General features: G+C 38.6%; 1 protein-coding gene across 2 annotated transcripts in view; it reads right to left on the bottom strand.

The window, feature by feature from the left end:
- Window positions 1–2317: 2317 nt before the first annotated feature.
- Window positions 2318–20416, bottom strand: part of LOC136865949 (WD repeat domain phosphoinositide-interacting protein 4) — a 91152-nt gene continuing 73053 nt past the window's right edge. The window contains exons 8-9 of one of the 2 annotated variants that reach the window (XR_011017902.1): window positions 17910–18231; window positions 2318–13816 (exon numbers count right to left, since the gene is read on the bottom strand). Coding sequence is in view for 1 of the 2 variants with exons in the window: in XM_067142513.2 (XP_066998614.1) it covers window positions 18122–18231 (110 nt within the window). In the remaining variant the exon portion in view is untranslated. Of the gene's footprint in view, window positions 13817–17013; window positions 18232–20416 lie in introns of those variants that run through there. The other variant, XM_067142513.2, reaches the window with a different exon arrangement.

The raw sequence follows: 20416 nt of genomic DNA, 5'->3' as shown, positions 1-20416 counted from the left end.
AGCGTATTGGTAAGTGTGCTAGGTACCAACTGATGAGCCCACCCTAGCACATGAGGGCGAAACGCTGGCAACCAAGAATGAGCTAGCTGGAAAATTTATAATGTCCAATAACGGACCATTTATATTGGTATTATAAATTTGCTCATTCAGGACAAATATTTCAGATTCCCTATGGGAATCAACATCTATATCATCTGATAGCCAAGCAGGCATCAGTTTTTAGTGATGAGACAAAGTCTCTTAGTGCATTGGCACTGCCGGTGGCTCCAATTAGCCTACGCAGTGGCCTCCACGGTATGCACTAGCCAGCGTATTGGTAAGTGTGCTAGGTACCAACTGATGAGCCCACCCTAGCACATGAGGGCGAAACGCTGGCAACCAAGAATGAGCTAGCTGGAAAATTTATAATGTCCAATAACGGACCATTTATATTGGTATTATAAATTTGCTCATTCAGGACAAATATTTCAGATTCCCTATGGGAATCAACATCTATATCATCTGATAGCCAAGCAGGCATCAGTTTTTAGTGATGAGACAAAGTCTCTTAGTGCATTGGCACTGCCGGTGGCTCCAATTAGCCTACGCAGTGGCCTCCACGGTATGCACTAGCCAGCGTATTGGTAAGTGTGCTAGGTACCAACTGATGAGCCCACCCTAGCACATGAGGGCGAAACGCTGGCAACCAAGAATGAGCTAGCTGGAAAATTTATAATGTCCAATAACGGACCATTTATATTGGTATTATAAATTTGCTCATTCAGGACAAATATTTCAGATTCCCTATGGGAATCAACATCTATATCATCTGATAGCCAAGCAGGCATCAGTTTTTAGTGATGAGACAAAGTCTCTTAGTGCATTGGCACTGCCGGTGGCTCCAATTAGCCTACGCAGTGGCCTCCACGGTATGCACTAGCCAGCGTATTGGTAAGTGTGCTAGGTACCAACTGATGAGCCCACCCTAGCACATGAGGGCGAAACGCTGGCAACCAAGAATGAGCTAGCTGGAAAATTTATAATGTCCAATAACGGACCATTTATATTGGTATTATAAATTTGCTCATTCAGGACAAATATTTCAGATTCCCTATGGGAATCAACATCTATATCATCTGATAGCCAAGCAGGCATCAGTTTTTAGTGATGAGACAAAGTCTCTTAGTGCATTGGCACTGCCGGTGGCTCCAATTAGCCTACGCAGTGGCCTCCACGGTATGCACTAGCCAGCGTATTGGTAAGTGTGCTAGGTACCAACTGATGAGCCCACCCTAGCACATGAGGGCGAAACGCTGGCAACCAAGAATGAGCTAGCTGGAAAATTTATAATGTCCAATAACGGACCATTTATATTGGTATTATAAATTTGCTCATTCAGGACAAATATTTCAGATTCCCTATGGGAATCAACATCTATATCATCTGATAGCCAAGCAGGCATCAGTTTTTAGTGATGAGACAAAGTCTCTTAGTGCATTGGCACTGCCGGTGGCTCCAATTAGCCTACGCAGTGGCCTCCACGGTATGCACTAGCCAGCGTATTGGTAAGTGTGCTAGGTACCAACTGATGAGCCCACCCTAGCACATGAGGGCGAAACGCTGGCAACCAAGAATGAGCTAGCTGGAAAATTTATAATGTCCAATAACGGACCATTTATATTGGTATTACAAGTGGTATGTTCCGAGCTGTCAGCGGAGAGGTGGCGTGGAATGACATTAGTAGACAAATAAGTTTGAATGGCGTTTATAAAAGTAGGAAAGATCACAATATGAAGATAAAGTTGGAATTCAAGAGGACAAACTGGGGCAAATATTCATTTATAGGAAGGGGAGTTAGGGATTGGAATAACTTACCAAGGGAGACGTTCAATAAATTTCCAATTTCTTTGAAATCATTTAGGAAAAGGCTAGGAAAGCAACAGATAGGGAATCTGCCACCTGGGCGACTGCCCTAAATGCAGATCAGTATTGATTGATTGATTATAACTAGTGTAATTCAATGTATATACAGTACTATGTTGTTTGATGAATAAAACAAATACTGTATGTAGGAATTGGTAGAATATTTTAAAACTAGGAATAACATGAAATCAAATTTAGAAATAAGTGTTATGTGCTGTATTGTAAACATATTTGTGTTAAAAAACTGCCAACATTTTAAATTACAATGTGATAACATAGTTCTGTAAAAGTGACATATTTAGTGTCCATCATTCTTACAGATTAGTACATTTAATATGAACTTCACTATTGGTACAAAACAAGTTATATTACAATATAGGACTAGATTGTTCTTTATATATAAAATAAACTACAGTTGCACTTTATGTAAACATTTTATACCAGACTTTTACAAAACACACAGAGTAACAAAGGTACATAGACAATACAGTACTGCTATAATCTTGTGCACATGATCGTTGTTATTTTTATAACATCAATATAAATCCAATTGTTAAATTATACATTACATGTAAAAAAATAACAAGTCTTGTATTCCTTTCTCAGTATTAGGAATCCATCATTATAAAATTAACAGAACAAAAACGGTTCATCATGAAAGCATTAAATTCACACCTAGGATTCATCCTTCAGATAAGATCATCACTATTCATAACTCATAGCTTAATATAAAAACATTTTTTGTATATTAAATGCAGCCTGACATACTGGGAGAGATCTCAGTATACCCAGTTCATACAACTATTGATCAATACCAAAGTATCATTTGAAATATTAGAGATACCGGTAAGTTATTACAGGTAGAGATATGTTTAAAAGATGGAAAATAAAAATTTGAAAGGATTTATGAAAACTAACTGCCCCTCTGTTGGAATTATTAACTTAATTATGGAAGCCCAAAATCCAAGGCTACATTAACTGGCCTTAGTATGGTATTGCATGCTGCTATTGTGAGAAGACATGAACGGTTATACGGTATTAAGATGTGTAAAATATAGGAAACATCACAAATGTATGACAGAAAATTCTTCTAATCATATTAATGTCAAAGACAAGAATTCTACAAACTATCCTTTGTAACCTGTTACAAATTCAATATACCATACTGCTTAATATTAAGAAAGGACTTGTTTCCCTAGTCCTCAAAATAGATCTTTCTTAGCCCATAAACAGCTGTTCTAGAAATTATCTTTAATATGAGGTGCTTTCTCTGTATTTGCAACTCATTGGCTACGTATTGAAGTTTTCCCCTCATTCTTTTATCACCTCACAGTACCAATCACATAAGTTACAGTTTCTATTTTTCAACCGAATTCCAACCTTTATTTTTGTCAGTATTCATTCACGAAAGCAAAATCAGAGGTTAAAAAGAAGAGGAAGACACAGAATCTATTTTTGCTTCTCTTATGTTTCTCAATATAGGAAAAATACAATTCCTTTTTAAGAAACAAAACTGACTAACCCTTTCTGCACATGAATAGTGTATTTTTATATTTTCCTTAAAATTGTGAGTGCCAGAGATATTTTGTAAAAATAAAGGTGCCACATTTCAAGTGTCTTGGATGCTGGCAAATACAAGAATGGGATATGGATGTAGTAATCAAAACCAGATTTGGCATGGCAAGAAGTCTCTTTTTGAAATTAAAACCTCTTGTAATCATCCGTGACCATTGATTTGAAACTCGCTGACTTGTCGTGAAGTGGTGTGTGTTACGTGATATCAGCACTGAAGATTGGACAATAATGAATTCGTCAATGAACCAACTGCAGACCTTTGAAATATAGACGTATAACAGAACGCTTAGGATCCCAGGGGTTGATCACGCCACCAAAAAGAAGATATTGCCAGGCTGAGTGGCTCAGACGATTGGGGTGCTGGCCTTCTGACCCAAACTTGGCAGGTTTGATCCTGGCTCAGTCTGGTAGTATTTGAAGGTGCTCAGATATGTCAGCCTCATGTCTGTAGATTTAATGGCATGTAAAAGAACTCCTATGGGAAAAAATTTTGGTACCTAGGCATCTTCAAAAACCGTCAAAAGTAGTTAGTGGGATGTAAAAACAATAACATTATTATTAAGAAGATATTCCATCATACAAGAAAAATCATGCCAAGTCTTAATCCTCACAAAAAAGAAACGACCTATTTTGGTCCCATTTTCAGAAATTACAATTGCAGTCTAATAAAACTGATCAAAGAAGGAAAACGTGAATATGGCCACAAAAGATTATCCTGGACGTGGAATGTCCGACAGCAACTTTAATATGAAAAACAAAACATGAAAAATTACTTCATGGATGGATGCCAAACTTCTTTTTTTGCTAGTGGCTTTACGTTGCACCGACACAGATAGGTCTTATGGCGACAATGGGATAGGAAAGGCCTTGGAGTTGGAAGGAAGCAGCCGTGGCCTTAATTAAGGTACAGCCCCAGCATTTGCTTGGTGTGAAAATGGGAAACCACGGAAAAATATCTTCAGGGCTTCCGATGGTGGGATTCGAACCCACTATCTCCCAGATGCAAGACCACAGCTGCACGGCCAGCTCGCTCGGTGCCAAACTTTTGAAAGAAGATGAAGAAGAAGAAAACTCTGAACAATACATATTTTTAATCATGGATCCCACATAGTTGTTTTCCACAAAGTTGCTCCAAATTCACAATTTGCCAAGGACTCTTCAGTTTATCTTGGTTATTTCTAGATTGGTGGAGCCATCCTAAGCTCACCATGGGTCTTGAGGTTAGATGCCCATCCTAATTATGTAAGAACGGTGATAGGGATAATAATAATGTTATTGGCTTTATATCCCACTAACTACTTTTACGGTTTATACAGACGCTGAGATACCAGAATTTAGTTCTGCAGGAGTTCTTTTCCTTGCCAGTAAATCTACCGACATGAGGCTGACGTATTTGAGCACCTTCACATACCACCAGACTGAGCCACTCAGCCCGATGATGGTGATGATTATGATGATGATGATGATGATGATACCCGTAACAACAATAATAATGTCATTGGTTTTACATCAACTTTATGATTTTTGGAGATGCTAAAGAGCTATAATTTATCTTAATGTTCCAGTAAATCTGCCACCACAAGATGTCCGTATTTGAGCATCTTCACCTACTACCTATCTGAACCAGGACTGCACCCGCAACTTGGTCTTGGAAGGCCAGCACTCAATCATCGAAGCCACGCAAGTCTGTTGTTTTTAAAAAGAATATTCCATACTGCTGTCATCAGAATTTGAGCCTTAGTCATCAGAATGGAAAACCAGTAGATAAACCAATGCGTTTTCATATTTCTCAAGCTAGCCTCACCTTTTACGTGACTGCTGAAATAGTAATCATAGACAACGGACTTCAGACTTCTAGTTTTAAGTCGAATCAATCCTATGTGGAGGCCATTCCCGTGGTGGCATGCCTGCTTTTTACCTGGAAGCCCCAGGGTCAACTCCAGGCCAGTCCAGGGAACTTAAGTATGTACAGCGATTTCCATGAGGTTCTCTCACTCCATCAACACAGTAATTAAAATCAAGAAGACAGATTCAGTTGAAGAATTGTTGGTGGGTGCATGTGTCAGTATTCAGATAGTACTCTAATTCAATTATATTCTTCAAAAGAAATGATACTGTGATAAGCTTTCGCTGTTTTCTGCTACTGCTATCAAAGAATGAGTGAAAATTTGAGAAAAACTATGATATTGTTACAGAAGTTAGCATCTCTTGTATGTAGAGATAGAAAACCAAGAGAGATGCAAATGATTGCAGTTTCCCTAAAACAAACTAGAAACTACTTAGATTTGCAGTTGCTAGTAAAATGATTCCAAAAAGAACTCTTACAAATCAGACATATATATTTTTATACATGAGCTAATCTCTCTGACCCAGCCAGTATGGAAATTAAGATTTTTAAAATGATATTCGTCAAAAACACAGAGTTAAAAATCATGTGATAGCAGTACATAGATTATAAAGAGATAGTGCAATCCCACAAACAGAGTTACCAACTATTACGAATTGTCCGTAATTATTACGGATTTCACCTCACGATTACGGAATTACGGTCCAAGGGGAAATTATTACAAAAGAGCTGACATTATCAGGAAAAAATATTTTTTTACAGAAAAAAAGAAAAAGAAAAATGCTCCAAGGGATTGAACATTTCTCTTAAATCGTCCTCGTTTCAATGCTTGTGAGTTGGCAATGATACTTATTCGATCGTGACTTCCTTTTGATACGCATAAGCATTGTAAAATTCATGGTGATTGAAAGAGCTCAGGCGCTGGTCTTCTCCACTTTAAATCCTTCAAAAATTTTGTATTTGCTGTGTTAAATGTATGTGACAGTTCACAGAGAGATTGAGAAAGAAATGAGGCCTACATTAAGTACATCTGTACTGGAATTGCTTATGGTTCAGAAGACGAAAATGTCATTACAGTGGGAAGGATGCTTCAAGAAAAACTACACTGAAAAGCAGCTGCTGCATGAGAAACAAGCTACAAGGAATATTTTATCAGAGAACTAACAGGTTGTGTGTGCAAATGTTATTGTGCAATATGATATACGTACTTTCAAACAGACTGCTAGAGGGAAGGGCAAAAGGGGTGTCATTGTCAAAAAGGGAGGAACATGCTTTGGACTTGACTCGAAATTTTTCTCGGGGGCGGAGGGCGATTGCTGATAATCCACTTCAAAGGTTGGCACCTCTGCACAAAGGCCAAATGCCTGGGCCAGTATCAGTAACATGACATTATCCCATAAGTCACTTATATAGCTACCAGTCTTACCAGTCTATTCACAGTTAGCCAGCATGAATGATGCAGTAGTCTGTGCCAGAAAAATTAGGTGTGTGTGGACATCTAATATTCATTGCATATTTGCCAGGAATACCTCATGGAAAGCATAATCACCCTACATGGACAGTGCAGTGATTAAACGCTGAACTCAACATTCTATCAAGAACAGACAAGCAACACCTAGGGAAGGGTTTAGGCAATGAACAGGCCCCACGAGTCCCAATTGTCAAGAAGACTCCATGCGGGTCGGTGATGATTCCGTACAAGTATGGGGAGACAGTGCTGAAGATGGTTTTCCGTTCTTTCCCCTTTTCACATCGGGCAAATGCTGGAGCTGTACCTCAATTAACGCAGCGGTCGCTTCCTTCCCACTCCTAGCCCTTTCCTATCCCATCGTCGTCATAAGAACTATCCAGTCCAGTGTAAAGCATATTGTAAAAAAGTAATTAAAATGTTGCACTGTTAGATGGTGATTTACAGCACTTTATGGATTTCAAGTTCCCCAAACTGTTGGCACATTACAATAGCATAATGAGTATGTCTTTGGGTCCATGCTGTATAAAACTGCTTTCAGGAGCATTCTGGAGAGTTCCCCTGAATGATGTAGCCACCATGTTCACCCAACATGAAACCCCCTTTAACATTTGTAACATGGTGGAAAGATCAATTTACACTCAAGATCCTGCACAGCCACTTAGATAGCATACCTCAGTGCCTTCCATCCACTTGTGAAACTGACTTGCTGTACTCTACCTGGCCAGTGTATGTCTTATACAATACTAAGTACCTATCCCATTACGCTTGTCACTTGAGAATGTATCCGAGAAAATGTATCTAGCATAGAGAAAATCATATAAAATATTCATGGAAGTCAAATTTTAATTATTGCGGGAAAAAATCCTATACCAAACGCTCCAAGAGCATTCAAATATGTTCAATAATAAATCTGACATCATGTTATTAAAGACTACATTAAGATTAAAATGACCGAGCTTGATAGCTGCAGTCGCTTAAGTGCGGCCGGTATCCAGTATTCGGGAGACAATAGGTTCGAACCCCACTGTCGGCAGCCCCGAAAATGGTTTTCCGTGGTTTCCCATTTTCACACCAGGTAAATGCTGGGGCTGTACCTTAATTAAGGCCATGGCCGCTTCCTTCCCACTCCTAGCCCTTTCCTGTCCCATCATTGCCATAAGACCTATCTGTGTCGGTGCGACGTAAAGCAACTAGCAACAAAAAAAAAAAAGATTAAAATGATGAATGAAAGTCCACTGCCCTCATCAAGGAATTTCATGTCCTACTCCATGGCTAACTGGTTAGCATGCTGGTCTTTGGTCGAAGGTATACCAGGTTCAATTCTTGTCTGAGTTGGGGATTTTAACCTTCATTGGTTATTTCCTTTGACTGAGAAACAGGGTGTTTATGCTCTCTTCCAACGTCCTCACAGACATGCAGGTAGCCCATAGGCGTCAATTCAAAAGATCTGCACCACAGCCTCTCCAGGGGCCACATACCTTTACTGAGGGAATTTCATAAAATCTGTGTGAATCTTGAGCTACATATGTACAGATCTGCCCGCTCTTAATCTCAACAGCCTAAAGTCAAACTACCCAACTTTGCATGATACTGCTGACATAATTATGGAAGGTTTTGACCCCTCCAAAGAATAGGAATATCAGTGGGAAGCAGCAAACAAGGTGAGCCTACAGAATGTCTTCTCACATGCCAACTTAGCAAGTGGATTCAAGCTACCATGGAAAACCTGGACTGCTTTGAATATAATTAGAAAAGCCATGGCAGGTGCAGGGACATGCTGCATAAGTGGATCAAGTTACCAATGCCTACGTGATAGTAAAGCTCCATGACGGATCATTTACCTCAATGTCAATGCATGTGCTATTTGGACATATCAAGATAGGAAATTTTTATGGCATTTCTAGAAGGTGTATGATGAATAGAAAATGTACATGGTATGTTCCGAGCTGTCAGCGGAGAGATGGTGTGGAATGACATTAGTAGACGAATAGGTTTGAATGGCGTTTATAAAAGTAGGAAAGATCACAATATGAAGATAAAGTTGGAATTCAAGAGGACAAACTGGGGCAAAAATTCATTTATAGGAAGGGGAATTAGGGATTGGAATAATTTAGCAAGGGAGATGTTCAATAAATTTCCAATTTCTTTGAAATCATTTCGGAAAAGGCTAGGAAAGCAACAGATAGGGAATCTGCCACCTGGGCGACTGCCCTAAATGCAGATCAGTATTGATTGGATTGGATTGAATGTTTATTACATTCAGTTGTAATGAACAAAAATATTTGTTTGTTGGCCATTATTTCTCTGCTAGGTACAGATCTGTATAGCTGGCCCCGCGGTGTAAGGGTAGCATGCCTGCCTCTTACCCGGAGGCCCCGGGTTCAATTCCCGGCCAGGTCAGGGATTTTTACCTGGATCTGAGGGCTGGTTCGAGGTCCACTCAGCCTATATGATTAGAATTGAGTAGCTATCTGACAGTGAGATAGCGGCCCTGGTCTGGAAAGCCAAGAATAACGACCGAGAGGATTCGTCGTGCGGACCACACTTCACCTCGTAATCTGCAGGCCTTTGAGCTGAACAGCGGTTGCTTGGTATGTCAAGGCTCTTCAAGGGGTGTAGTGCCATGGGGTTTGGTTTGGTTTAGGTACAGATTTGTATACATTTGTATTTATAGTACATTTATTTATTCTAATTCATCTGGAACTTGAGAATGCCGAAGTTATACCAAATACAGTAGAAACAATACATGACACTTACGGATTTAGTCTTGTTAAAATGAGAGACAATTCGATGATGGCGCTCCTAGTGACTTGACCTGAAAAGTAGCGCTAAATTCAACTATCAATGGAAATGCATATACGAAAATGGATTGATAAATTACGTCTAGAAAGAAAGTGTTATTGAGATATTAACTTAGAAGTTGCTAAAGCAATTATGGATAAATGAATGAAGAATTATTTAAAAGGTTATTATTCAAAGACTGAAATTAGACATATAAACAAGATGTGAAATGGATTGCTGTGAAATGGCTTGATCATTCATTTAGGCATTACTGTTTTTGCTTTATCATTCCTGCCTGAACTTTTACAGTTAAGATTTGTCTTTTTTTTCTCATTTAAAAAACATTTTATGATCACATTACGACATTTGTCAATAAAAATATCGGCACATTCCTTACACACATGATGGAATGAAGTAACATTTAAAAGCAGGACAATTTTCCTCTTAACATGAAGCCTACTAACAGAAAGAAAATCTATAAAATTAGCCTCAAAAGCATTCAAAACTTCCCCATAAGCAATACTTGCTATTACATTAGGGTAAAACAAATTTGCATCATCATATTGCTTCAACAAAATGTGTACATTTCTTAAGTCACCCATATTTTGTTCAGGATTTTTAAAGTCGCTGGCCTGGAAATGATCTGAACAGATCTTATAATTCTTATATAAGCATAACGTCCCTTCTTTCTTGTACACCTTATCCAAATCACTTCTGTGACATTTCAAAACCCACAGATCACACCTACAACAACACATTGGTATTGAAGGTTAACTGCTGCACTATACAATAAAATATGCGTATTATATTTTAAACCAGTTACAGTAAAATATGGGTCGAGCAGGTTAGAAGATTATGAAGTACTATAAAAATCCCTTTGTCACTGGAAGCATATATATGCAAACACAATATTACTTACACTTTCTTGTCATGACGGAAATGAAAGTAAGACCGCGCATTCTTCTCTACTTCATAGTTACAGCAGCCAAACACAGCACATACCTTTCCCCTCATGTTGAGAGGAGATATCAAGGAATGACACACGCTACTATTTAATTATGTCAACTCACTGAAAACGCATAAATAACACCAAAAACATCACACACAAATACACGTGCTCTTATGACAGAATCAGTAGTTCTCAGGTCCATCCGCTAGAGAGAGCTCTAACAGCTGTCCCTCGATACCTCGCTGAGTGTCACGTATTGTCTCTACTGTATTTGGTTGTACTGAAGTTGGACCTAATCCACCTTTCTTCAACAGTTTCTTGCATGCCCCTTTCCTAAACAAACCCAATAAGATTCCAAACCATAACTTCTACATAAATCTTGGTCATATTATATACTTCTACTACATTTCCTTCATTCTAAATCTGATTCTCAAATAAGGAAGGAAATGATCTAGTAAAATTTCTGGGGCCTATTCCACAAAAGTATGGTCTTGTACATTACAAGTGAAATTATCTAGTAACTAGTACAAATACCAGAGTTTCAGTTCCACAAAATAATTTTCTGCAGTTGTACTTTACTACTCCATACTTACAAATTACCAGTAAATTTTTATGAGTGTGTTCCACAAAAGGACTAGTACTTGTAACTTACTAGTGAATTAGAAAGTATTCTCTACCAGTAAAAGGACAATAATATATAAATGTACTAGTGATATTTAAATATACTTATTTCAGATACATTTTGATAAATATGTGGTCTAGCAGTAGTGGTAGTGATGGTGATGAAAATGAAACTACCGTCTCTATAGAGAAAGAATAAATTTCCAGTTTAATACTGTATTTGAATACAATGAGCGTTTTAGGTTAAGCACAATACAAGTGGAAGAACTTTTGATAGATATTGGACATAGGTTAAAACATCCTACGAACGGAAATCAATCTCTCTCTTCTAAAGAAGAGTTACTAACAACACTACATTGGCTAGTAAATGGTGGTTAGTACCATGGTATTGAATGGTATTGGATGGCAAAATCATCGGTCTGTAGGTCAATACATTCTGTGGTAGCTGCAATAAATGATATAAAATTTCCTGAAACCATTAATGAGCAGTATATCTCTTACATATGTCCAACTTTTCCCCTCAAAACCTCCATGAGCTTTTCCCAAGCCAAATATTTCCATCCAACCATTTATTTTGTCTTGTTTTTTCAGACTCTCGCTGAATGCACCGAAAAGAATATCTTTCCTTCTTTCTATTTCCTTCAAAATGAATATCTTTGTTTCTCTTGACACCATTTTAACAATTCATGCAGAGTTTGCAGTTTCGTAACAATTAAGTTTGGCGGCCGAATATAGTTTTTTTTTTTTTTTTTTTTGCTAGTTGCTTTACGTCGCACCGACACAGATAGGTCTTATGGCGACAATGGGACAGGAAAGGCTAGGAGTGGGAAGGAAGCGGCCGTGGCCTTAATTAAGGTACAGCCCCAGCATTTGCCAGGCGTGAAAATGTGAAACCACGGAAAACCATTTTCAGGGCTGCCGACAGTGGGGTTCGAACCTACTATCTCCCGAATACTGGATACTGGCCGCACTTAAGCGACTGCAGCTATCGAGCTCGGTAATATAGTTATTAGCGGCATCTGATTCCTAATGACAGACCAAGGTATGTCAGACTCGTGGACCATATGCGAGGATCGCAGAAGAACAGAACGGGTGATAATAACGGAGTAATTTCCTATCATCAAAGAAATAAACTGAAAAATAACATTGTAGCATTAAGAAATTCACAGAAATATTAGAGTTCTTTGAATCTTTGCTGCATAACTTACCTTAAAATACGATATTACGATAAATGAGGCAAGCATAACCTAATTAAACGAATTGAATACGAAGATAAACAGTGGACTGATGCCATGATGTAGTATGTTTATTGATATGTCGTCACTTGTAAAACTTGTAACAATTCACTGGTAATATACAAGAGACTTTCAATCTTTTGAGGAACTGAACTGTACAACTCCATACATTACAAGAACCCACACTAGTAACTTGTAATGTACAAGACCATACATTTGTGGAATAGGCCCCTGGTATCCATATTCCCTATATTCAAATATAATTCAAACAATACATTTTGTTTGTTGAAACTAAGTATTTCAGAGGAGTCTGTTATGAGTTAAACTGAACTTCCAAATGTTCCAGAGTAAAGAGAGATATGTTTCATCCAATTTTAAATTCTCTTGACATGTCTAGCGAAGAGAAGAATGTGAGAAAACATCAACAGAATCTAGGTGACAAACATTTGTTTTCAGGCAGTTTCCTTATTTCTTTTGTAAGAACTTGCCAAATTTGAGAACTTCCCCAAAACAGTTTCTCTTTTATTCACCACCATTATGTCAGAAGCATATCACTACTTCCATTGTTAAAAATGTTTCTTATGAGAATTGCATAAGAAATTTGAAATAATCCACATTTTTAGATTGTAACATGTCCCTGCAACTTAATCTACTCTTAGCTTTAGTCATTTACATTAACAAACTTCCCTGAAGTGGCAAATGATCAAGTTCACTTTTCTTTTTCTAGATTTACCTGATCCAGTTCGTTCACTATGCTTCCAAAACCCTGCATTTTGTTTAAATCTAACCTTCTGTGCTATATGTATGGAACTTCTTAATTCTTATTTACCAAGTAGAATGTTACAAAGGAGACCTTTAATTCCGATGACATGCCAAAATTTTATATATATATTTTTTTTTTCACATGGCCTTCAATAGCTCAAGCATTATCCAGAGTCTTGATTCAGTCAACCAACCAAAACCTAAAAAGATTATATTACTCACTTTTATCTTTAAAGTTGAAGGGGAAAAAAAAGTGGTCAGAAAAGAAAAAACAGAAATAACCCTTGCCTTCTTTTTCTCTTCTGCTTGCAAAATGTACAGTATATCAATGTAGGTTGATTCATCAGCCCAAAGACTGGTTGGATCCTTGCCAGATCCATCATCAGCTATCAATGAAAGCTCAGGTGTCACTGAAGCGGTGTACTCTGGAAATGATGTCGTTTCCTGTTGCTTTCATCAACACGTGTTACATATCAGTCTGCCAAGCCCTCTGAAACACTAACTGGCCCTATGAATAACACTTTCACACCATTCATCAGAGGGACTGGCTGCATAAGAAATGGCATTATTAGCATTGATCATACCTCATTCACTTTCATATTGTTCAAGCCAAGGAAGAGACTGAGACAGACAGAAAAGTGCACTCAGCAAATTATATCTCACCAGATGTGAACCTGGGCAGAAAATATCAATAAGACCTTTCAAATTCACAACAGTAACTTGTCAAACAGAACCATAAGTATACGCTCCAAATATGCATAAACTGAAGTATGTATGTACTTAAAGTAAAAGTTTCCCACTAGCTGCCAGGAGTTTGAATGTTTCTAAAAACTTTTTTATCACAATACGTAGAAAGGCCCTCCTCAGCGAACCATGTGACCTTGCCGCGGTGGGGAGGCTTGCGTGTCCCAGTGATGCAGATAGCTGAGCCGCAGGTGCAACCATATCGGATGGGTATCTGTTGAGAGAGCAGACTAACGAATGGTTCATCGAAAGGGGGGGTAGCAGCCTTTCGATAGTTGCAAGGGCGGCAGTCTAGATGATTGACTGATACGGCCTTGTAATAATACTCAACATGGCTTAGCTGTGTTGATACTGCTACACGGCTGAAAGCAACGGGAAACTACAGCCGTAACTAACTCCCGAGGACATGCAGCTCTCTCTGTATGAATGATGTACTGATGATGGCTTCCTCCCGGGTAAAATATTCCGGAGGTAAACTAGTCCCCCATTCGGATCTCCGGGTGGGGACTACACGAGAGGGGGCGATCATCGGGAAGATGGATACTGACATTCTGCGAGTCGGAGCGTGGAATGTTAGAAGTTTGAATCGTTGTGGTAGGTTAGAGAACCTGAAAAGGGAGATGGATAGGCTAAAGTTAGATGTAGTTGGTATAAGTGAAGTACGTTGGCAGGAAGAACAAGATTTTTGGTCAGGCGACTACCGAATTATCAACACAAAATCAAACAGGGGAAATGCAGGAGTTGGTTTAATAATGAATAAGAAAATAGGGCAGCGGGTAAGCTACTACGACCAGCATAGTGAAAGAATTATTGTCGTCAAGATAGTCACCAAACCAATGCCCACCACAATAGTGCAGGTCTATATGCCTACTAGTTCAGCGGATGATGAAGAAATCGAAAGAATATATGAGGAGATAGAAGATTTAATACAATATGTAAAAGGTGACGAGAATCTAATTGTGATGGGAGACTGGAATGCAGTGGTAGGCCAAGGAAGAGAAGGTAATACAGTAGGAGAATTTGGATTGGGACAAAGGAACGAAAGAGGAAGTCGTCTGGTTGAATTCTGCACTGATCATAATTTAGTCCTTGCCAATACTTGGTTCAAACACCACAAACGACGGTTGTATACGTGGACAAGACCTGGAGACACCGGGAGGTATAAAATAGACTTCATTATGATTAGGCAGAGATTCAGAAACCAGGTGTTGGATTGCAAAACTTTCCCAGGAGCAGACGTAGACTCTGACCATAACTTGTTGGTCATGAAATGCCACCTGAAGTTGAAGAAATTGAAGAAAGGAAAGAATGCAAAAAGATGGGATCTAGACAAGTTGAAAGAAAAGAGTGTGAGGGATTGTTTCAAGGAACATGTTGCACAAGGACTAAATGAAAAGGCTGAAGGAAACACTATAGAGGAAGAGTGGAGAGTCGTGAAGAATGCAGTCAGTAGGCCTGCTGAAGAAATGTTAGGAAGGAAGAAAAGATCAACTAAGAATCAGTGGATAACTCAGGAGATACTAGACCTGATTGATGAACGACGAAAATACGAGAATGCTAGAAATGAAGAGGGCAGAAAAGAATACAGGCGATTAAAGAATCAAGTGGATAGAAAGTGCAAGGTAGCTAAGGTAGAATGGCTGAAGGAGAAGTGCAAGGATGTCGAAGGCTGTATGGTCCTGGGTAAGGTAGATGCTGCATACAGGAAAATCAAGGAAACCTTTGGAGAAAGGAAATCTAGGTGTATGAATATTAAGAGCTCAGATGAAAAGCCACTTCTAGGGAAAGAAGACAAAGCAGAAAGATGGCAGGAGCATATCCAACAGTTGTATCAAGGTAAAGATGTAAATAATTTGGTTCTGGAACATGAAGAGGCTGTTGATGCTGATGAAATGGGAGACCCAGTTTTGAGGTCAGAGTTTGACAGAGCTGTGAGTGACCTCAATAGGAACAAGGCACCTGGAATTGATGACATTCCCTCTGAATTACTGACTGCCTTAGGAGAAACCAGCATGGCAAGGTTATTTCATTTAGTGTGTAAGATGTATGAGACAGGAGAAGTCCCATCCGATTTTCGAAAGAATGTTGTTATACCTGTTCCCAAGAAAGCCGGTGCTGACAGGTGTGAAAACTACCGCACCATTAGTTTAGTATCTCATGCCTGCAAAATTTTAACACGTATTATTTACAGAAGAATGGCAAAACAAGTAGAAGCTGAGTTGGGAGAAGATCAATTTGGCTTCAGAAGAAATGTAGGCACACGTGAAGCAATCCTGACTTTACGTCTGATCTTAGAGGATCGAATCAAGAAGGACAAGCCCACGTACATGGCATTCGTAGATCTAGAAAAGGCATTCGATAATGTTGATTGGACCAAGCTATTTATGATTCTGAAGATGATAGGGATCAGATACCGAGAACGAAGAATTATCTACAATCTGTATAAAAATCAGTCTGTAGTGTTAAGAATCGAGAGCTTTGAAAAAGAAGCAGCAATCCAGAAGGGAGTGAGGCAAGGCTGCAGTTTGTCCCCTCTCCTTTTCAATGTTTACATAGAACAGGCAGTAAAGGAAATCAAAGAGAAATTTGGAAATGGAATCACAGTCCAAGGAGAGGAAATCAAAACCTTGAGATTTGCTGATGATATTGTTATTTTATCTGAGACTGCAGAAGATCTCGAGAAGTTGCTCAATGGTATGGATGAAGTCTCGGGTAAGGAGTACAAGATGAAAATAAATAAGTCCAAAACAAAAGTAATGGAGTGCAGTCGAACGAAGGCAGGTGATGTAGGAAATATTAGATTAGGAAATGAAGTCCTAAAGGAAGTAGATGAATATTGTTACTTGGGTAGTAAAATAACTAACGATGGCAGAAGTAAGGAGGACATAAAATGCAGACTAGCACAAGCAAGGAAGAGCTTTCTTAAGAAAAGAAATTTGCTCACTTCAAACATTGATATAGGAATTACAAAGATGTTTTTGAAGACTTTCTTTTGGAGCGTGGCATTGTATGGAAGTGAAACATGGACGATAACTAGTTCAGAAAGAAAGAGAATAGAAGCTTTTGAAATGTGGTGTTACAGAAGAATGCTGAAGGTGAGATGGATAGATCGAATCACGAATGAAGAGATACTGAATCGAATTGGTGAGAGGAGATCGATTTGGCTAAATTTGACGAAAAGAAGAGATAGAATGATAGGACACATCTTAAGACACCCAGGACTTGTTCAGTTGGTTTTTGAAGGAAGTGTAGGTGGTAAGAACGGTAGGGGTAGACCAAGGTATGAATATGACAAGCAGATTAGAGCAGATGTAGGATGCAATAGTTACATAGAAATGAAAAGATTAGCGCAGGATAGAGTGGCATGGAGAGCTGCATCAAACCAGTCTATGGACTGATGACTCAAACAACAACAACGTAGAGAGGCAAGTCAGCAAGTTTTCTATTTCTTTGTTTCAGTCTTCTTTCTCATGGCCTTGAGTTTACCAATTTCTCGAAGTAGTGCACCACTTTCTGTTCAAATGTATTATTTATCATAGTGCAGAGTTTACTGAAAACTAACATGGATGTAGATAGCTAAAATAAAATTCTCCTCCTCAGGTCTTTGACTTCTGAAAGTGAAACAGTTTTAAAGGTAAGACAGTTTCTTGAGAAGAATAGTTCCATAATATTTTGTCAAGTCAGCAGTAATGCAGAGTAAGGGACTCCACCAAAAGATATATGCTCAGTTTGTAGAGGAAGGACAAAAACAGATCACAGGCAATACTCCTCATGCAGATATTTCCAACAGATGGTTCATATCCTTGAGAGTCATTGTATATACATGGTGTAATTATCAACTGAGCAGTTTTTACATCAGTTAATCATCAATATATAACTTAATAGTCATGTAAGTTGTATGCACAGGGTACAACTACCATCAACAAGATGCATCATTTGAACTTCATTACAACTTTACGACTTAAAATGAAAAATAATTATGGAAGTCAAGCCTTAGAATAGATCTGGACTAAACTCGCTTACCACTCTGGCAGGATATTGTGCAGGATATATATTAAGATTGGCTACAAAACCAATTTAAAAATGTATTCCACAGAGTAGGAGAGCAAACTGCATAAAAATTGAATCTGTTTGTAATAAAAGAAACTTCATGCACACTTTTAACTCAGATATCATTGCACACAATGATTAGTATTCTGTTGCCTTGAAAATCCATACAAAGTTTTCTCCAACTTTCAGTATTCATCGTCATCACACACATCAAGGTACACATCAAAAGCTTCACGATTGCAGTTACCGTCTGCATTGAACACATATTTATGAAATGTGCCATCCAAGCATATGGCTGAAAGAAACAAACAATTTATCATTAATATCAGACTGTGAATTGTGAACCATTATAGTTACAAGTAATATAAAAAACAACATGAAATATTACATGCTCAAGTTCAACAAATCTTGAGTACTCATTTGAGTATAATAATGTGATATAAAAAAATAACTAAAATGATTTAATATACTGGGTGGTTCACCAGCACCTTGCAATTTAGTTTTATGTATCCCGACACTTGTACTACAATTCTGAAATACATCAGTCCCTCTCCCTAAGCTGGGGTAATAGAACAAGATGTGTGTTTACAGGCTAGAAGACACCAGGAATCGTGAGCGCCACTATTAATTCATTATGGGTACCTTGAAGGACCCACAAAACAAGAACAGATATGAAGAACACGCACCTTACAACACGAGGTGCACACACAGACCAGGAGCAGGTATTGTATAGGCTGGATACTGCGCGCTGCATGCCAAGCCTCCTTGACTGCTGCAGGATGTGGTTTGAACATTACGGAGCTCCACCGCATGTGGCGGTGTTGATCCAGAACCATATCATTGTGGCGTATGCTGATAAATTGACAGGAAGGGAAGGACCTGCCCCTGGCCTGTCAGATCACCCGATCTTATGCTCCTGGATTTTTTTCTATGGGACCATATAAAACAACTGGTGTATGCACAGGAGCCAAGCAATCCTGGTCACCCTAGACAGCACATCGCCGGGGCATGCCGATCTGTTTCACCGGAGATGTAGCAACGTGCCAGAAGGTCCTTACAACATCGCGCAGAGCTCTGTATCGACCACGGAGGTCGTCAGTTTGAGCAGATGCCGCTTTAAAAAACACTATAGATCATTCATGTTAAGAAAACAGCATTGCTCTTATGACAACAGGGTTGCCATATCAAACGCCTCTGCTCAACACCATCACGGGAAAATGGCGACACATATATTTGTGAAATTCAGTATTCAAGTGCAAGATAAAAAGCGGAAGATACTAAGCTGCAAATTATTTTTTTGAACTAAAAGGGATGGAGGTTTACAGGAGCTATTTTCGGTTAGTACAGTATACAGTTATGTGTATATCTTATAATTATGTATATAATGGTTTGTGCTTACTGTTCATTTATATTTAATCTTTGTATTGTTTTGTGTACGTTACCATACGCTAATAATAATAATAATAATAATAATAATAATAATAATAATAATAATAATAATAATAATAATAATAATAATAGTACAGTATCAGAAATAAAGCCCGCCTGGTGGTCATGATCGTTAAGGCGCTGAAGTCTAAAATGGTCTGATACTGAGGTTAGCCAGTTTGAGTCCTGTTGGTCGAAAAATTTTCACCATCAGAATGTTGGCCAGCAGGGTAGGGGAGGTGGTGGTATACAATTTCTAATTACTAGATTGTGTGCCAAAATCTTGGATTAAATTCCAAACCTCTCCGCAGTGCTCATATGGAGTGAGGGCATATGACACTGCTGATGGTGATTCGTCCGTCAGATGGGGATATTAAGCCTTGAGCAGACCCCTTGGTGCTATTTGACAGGAGTAGGCTATGTGCCGGCACCAGGTGTCATCCTCTCCCTAATATCATATTTATAATATTTCACCTCATTAACTCCTCTGATGAGGTTGACATCAGGAAGGGCATCCGGTCATAAAAACCCGCCATGACAGATTCATCTCACCTCATACCCGACCCCGTAGAAAAACTGGACAAGGGTTGGACAAACAAACAGTATCAGAAATAAACTAAGGCACATAAAAAAACTCAGCAATGAAGGGTACAGCAAATTGGGGGAGAAAATAGACTAATAATAATTTTTATATGCTTGGGGGCTGAGGAATGCATTTAGTTGCATTTATTACATTTATCCAGGCACCGAGGAGTACTACTGTGCTAGTACAATTTATGAACTGCGTCATATAGATCCATATTGATACAGTTTAAATAAGAAAAAATGTTAGGTTCAATGGTCCACCCAATCAATACACCGCACTTTACAAGTGAAAACTATTTAATATAAAAACATATTAAACATATCCTGGAACATGTTCATCTCATTTAAGACTTCATCAGCCATAACATCTCGTAGTAGATTACAAAGCTGTGTTCCTGTCTAGGAACTGAAAAAAATGGAAGAACCTATGCCCTTTATAACTATTTGAGAATACACCAAAGATAAAA

The sequence above is a fragment of the Anabrus simplex genome, chromosome 3, assembly GCF_040414725.1.
Source record: "Anabrus simplex isolate iqAnaSimp1 chromosome 3, ASM4041472v1, whole genome shotgun sequence".
Lineage (NCBI taxonomy): Eukaryota > Metazoa > Arthropoda > Insecta > Orthoptera > Tettigoniidae > Anabrus > Anabrus simplex.
Note: the sequence above shows the minus strand (reverse complement) of the source record. Positions and strands in the feature narration are given on the sequence as shown.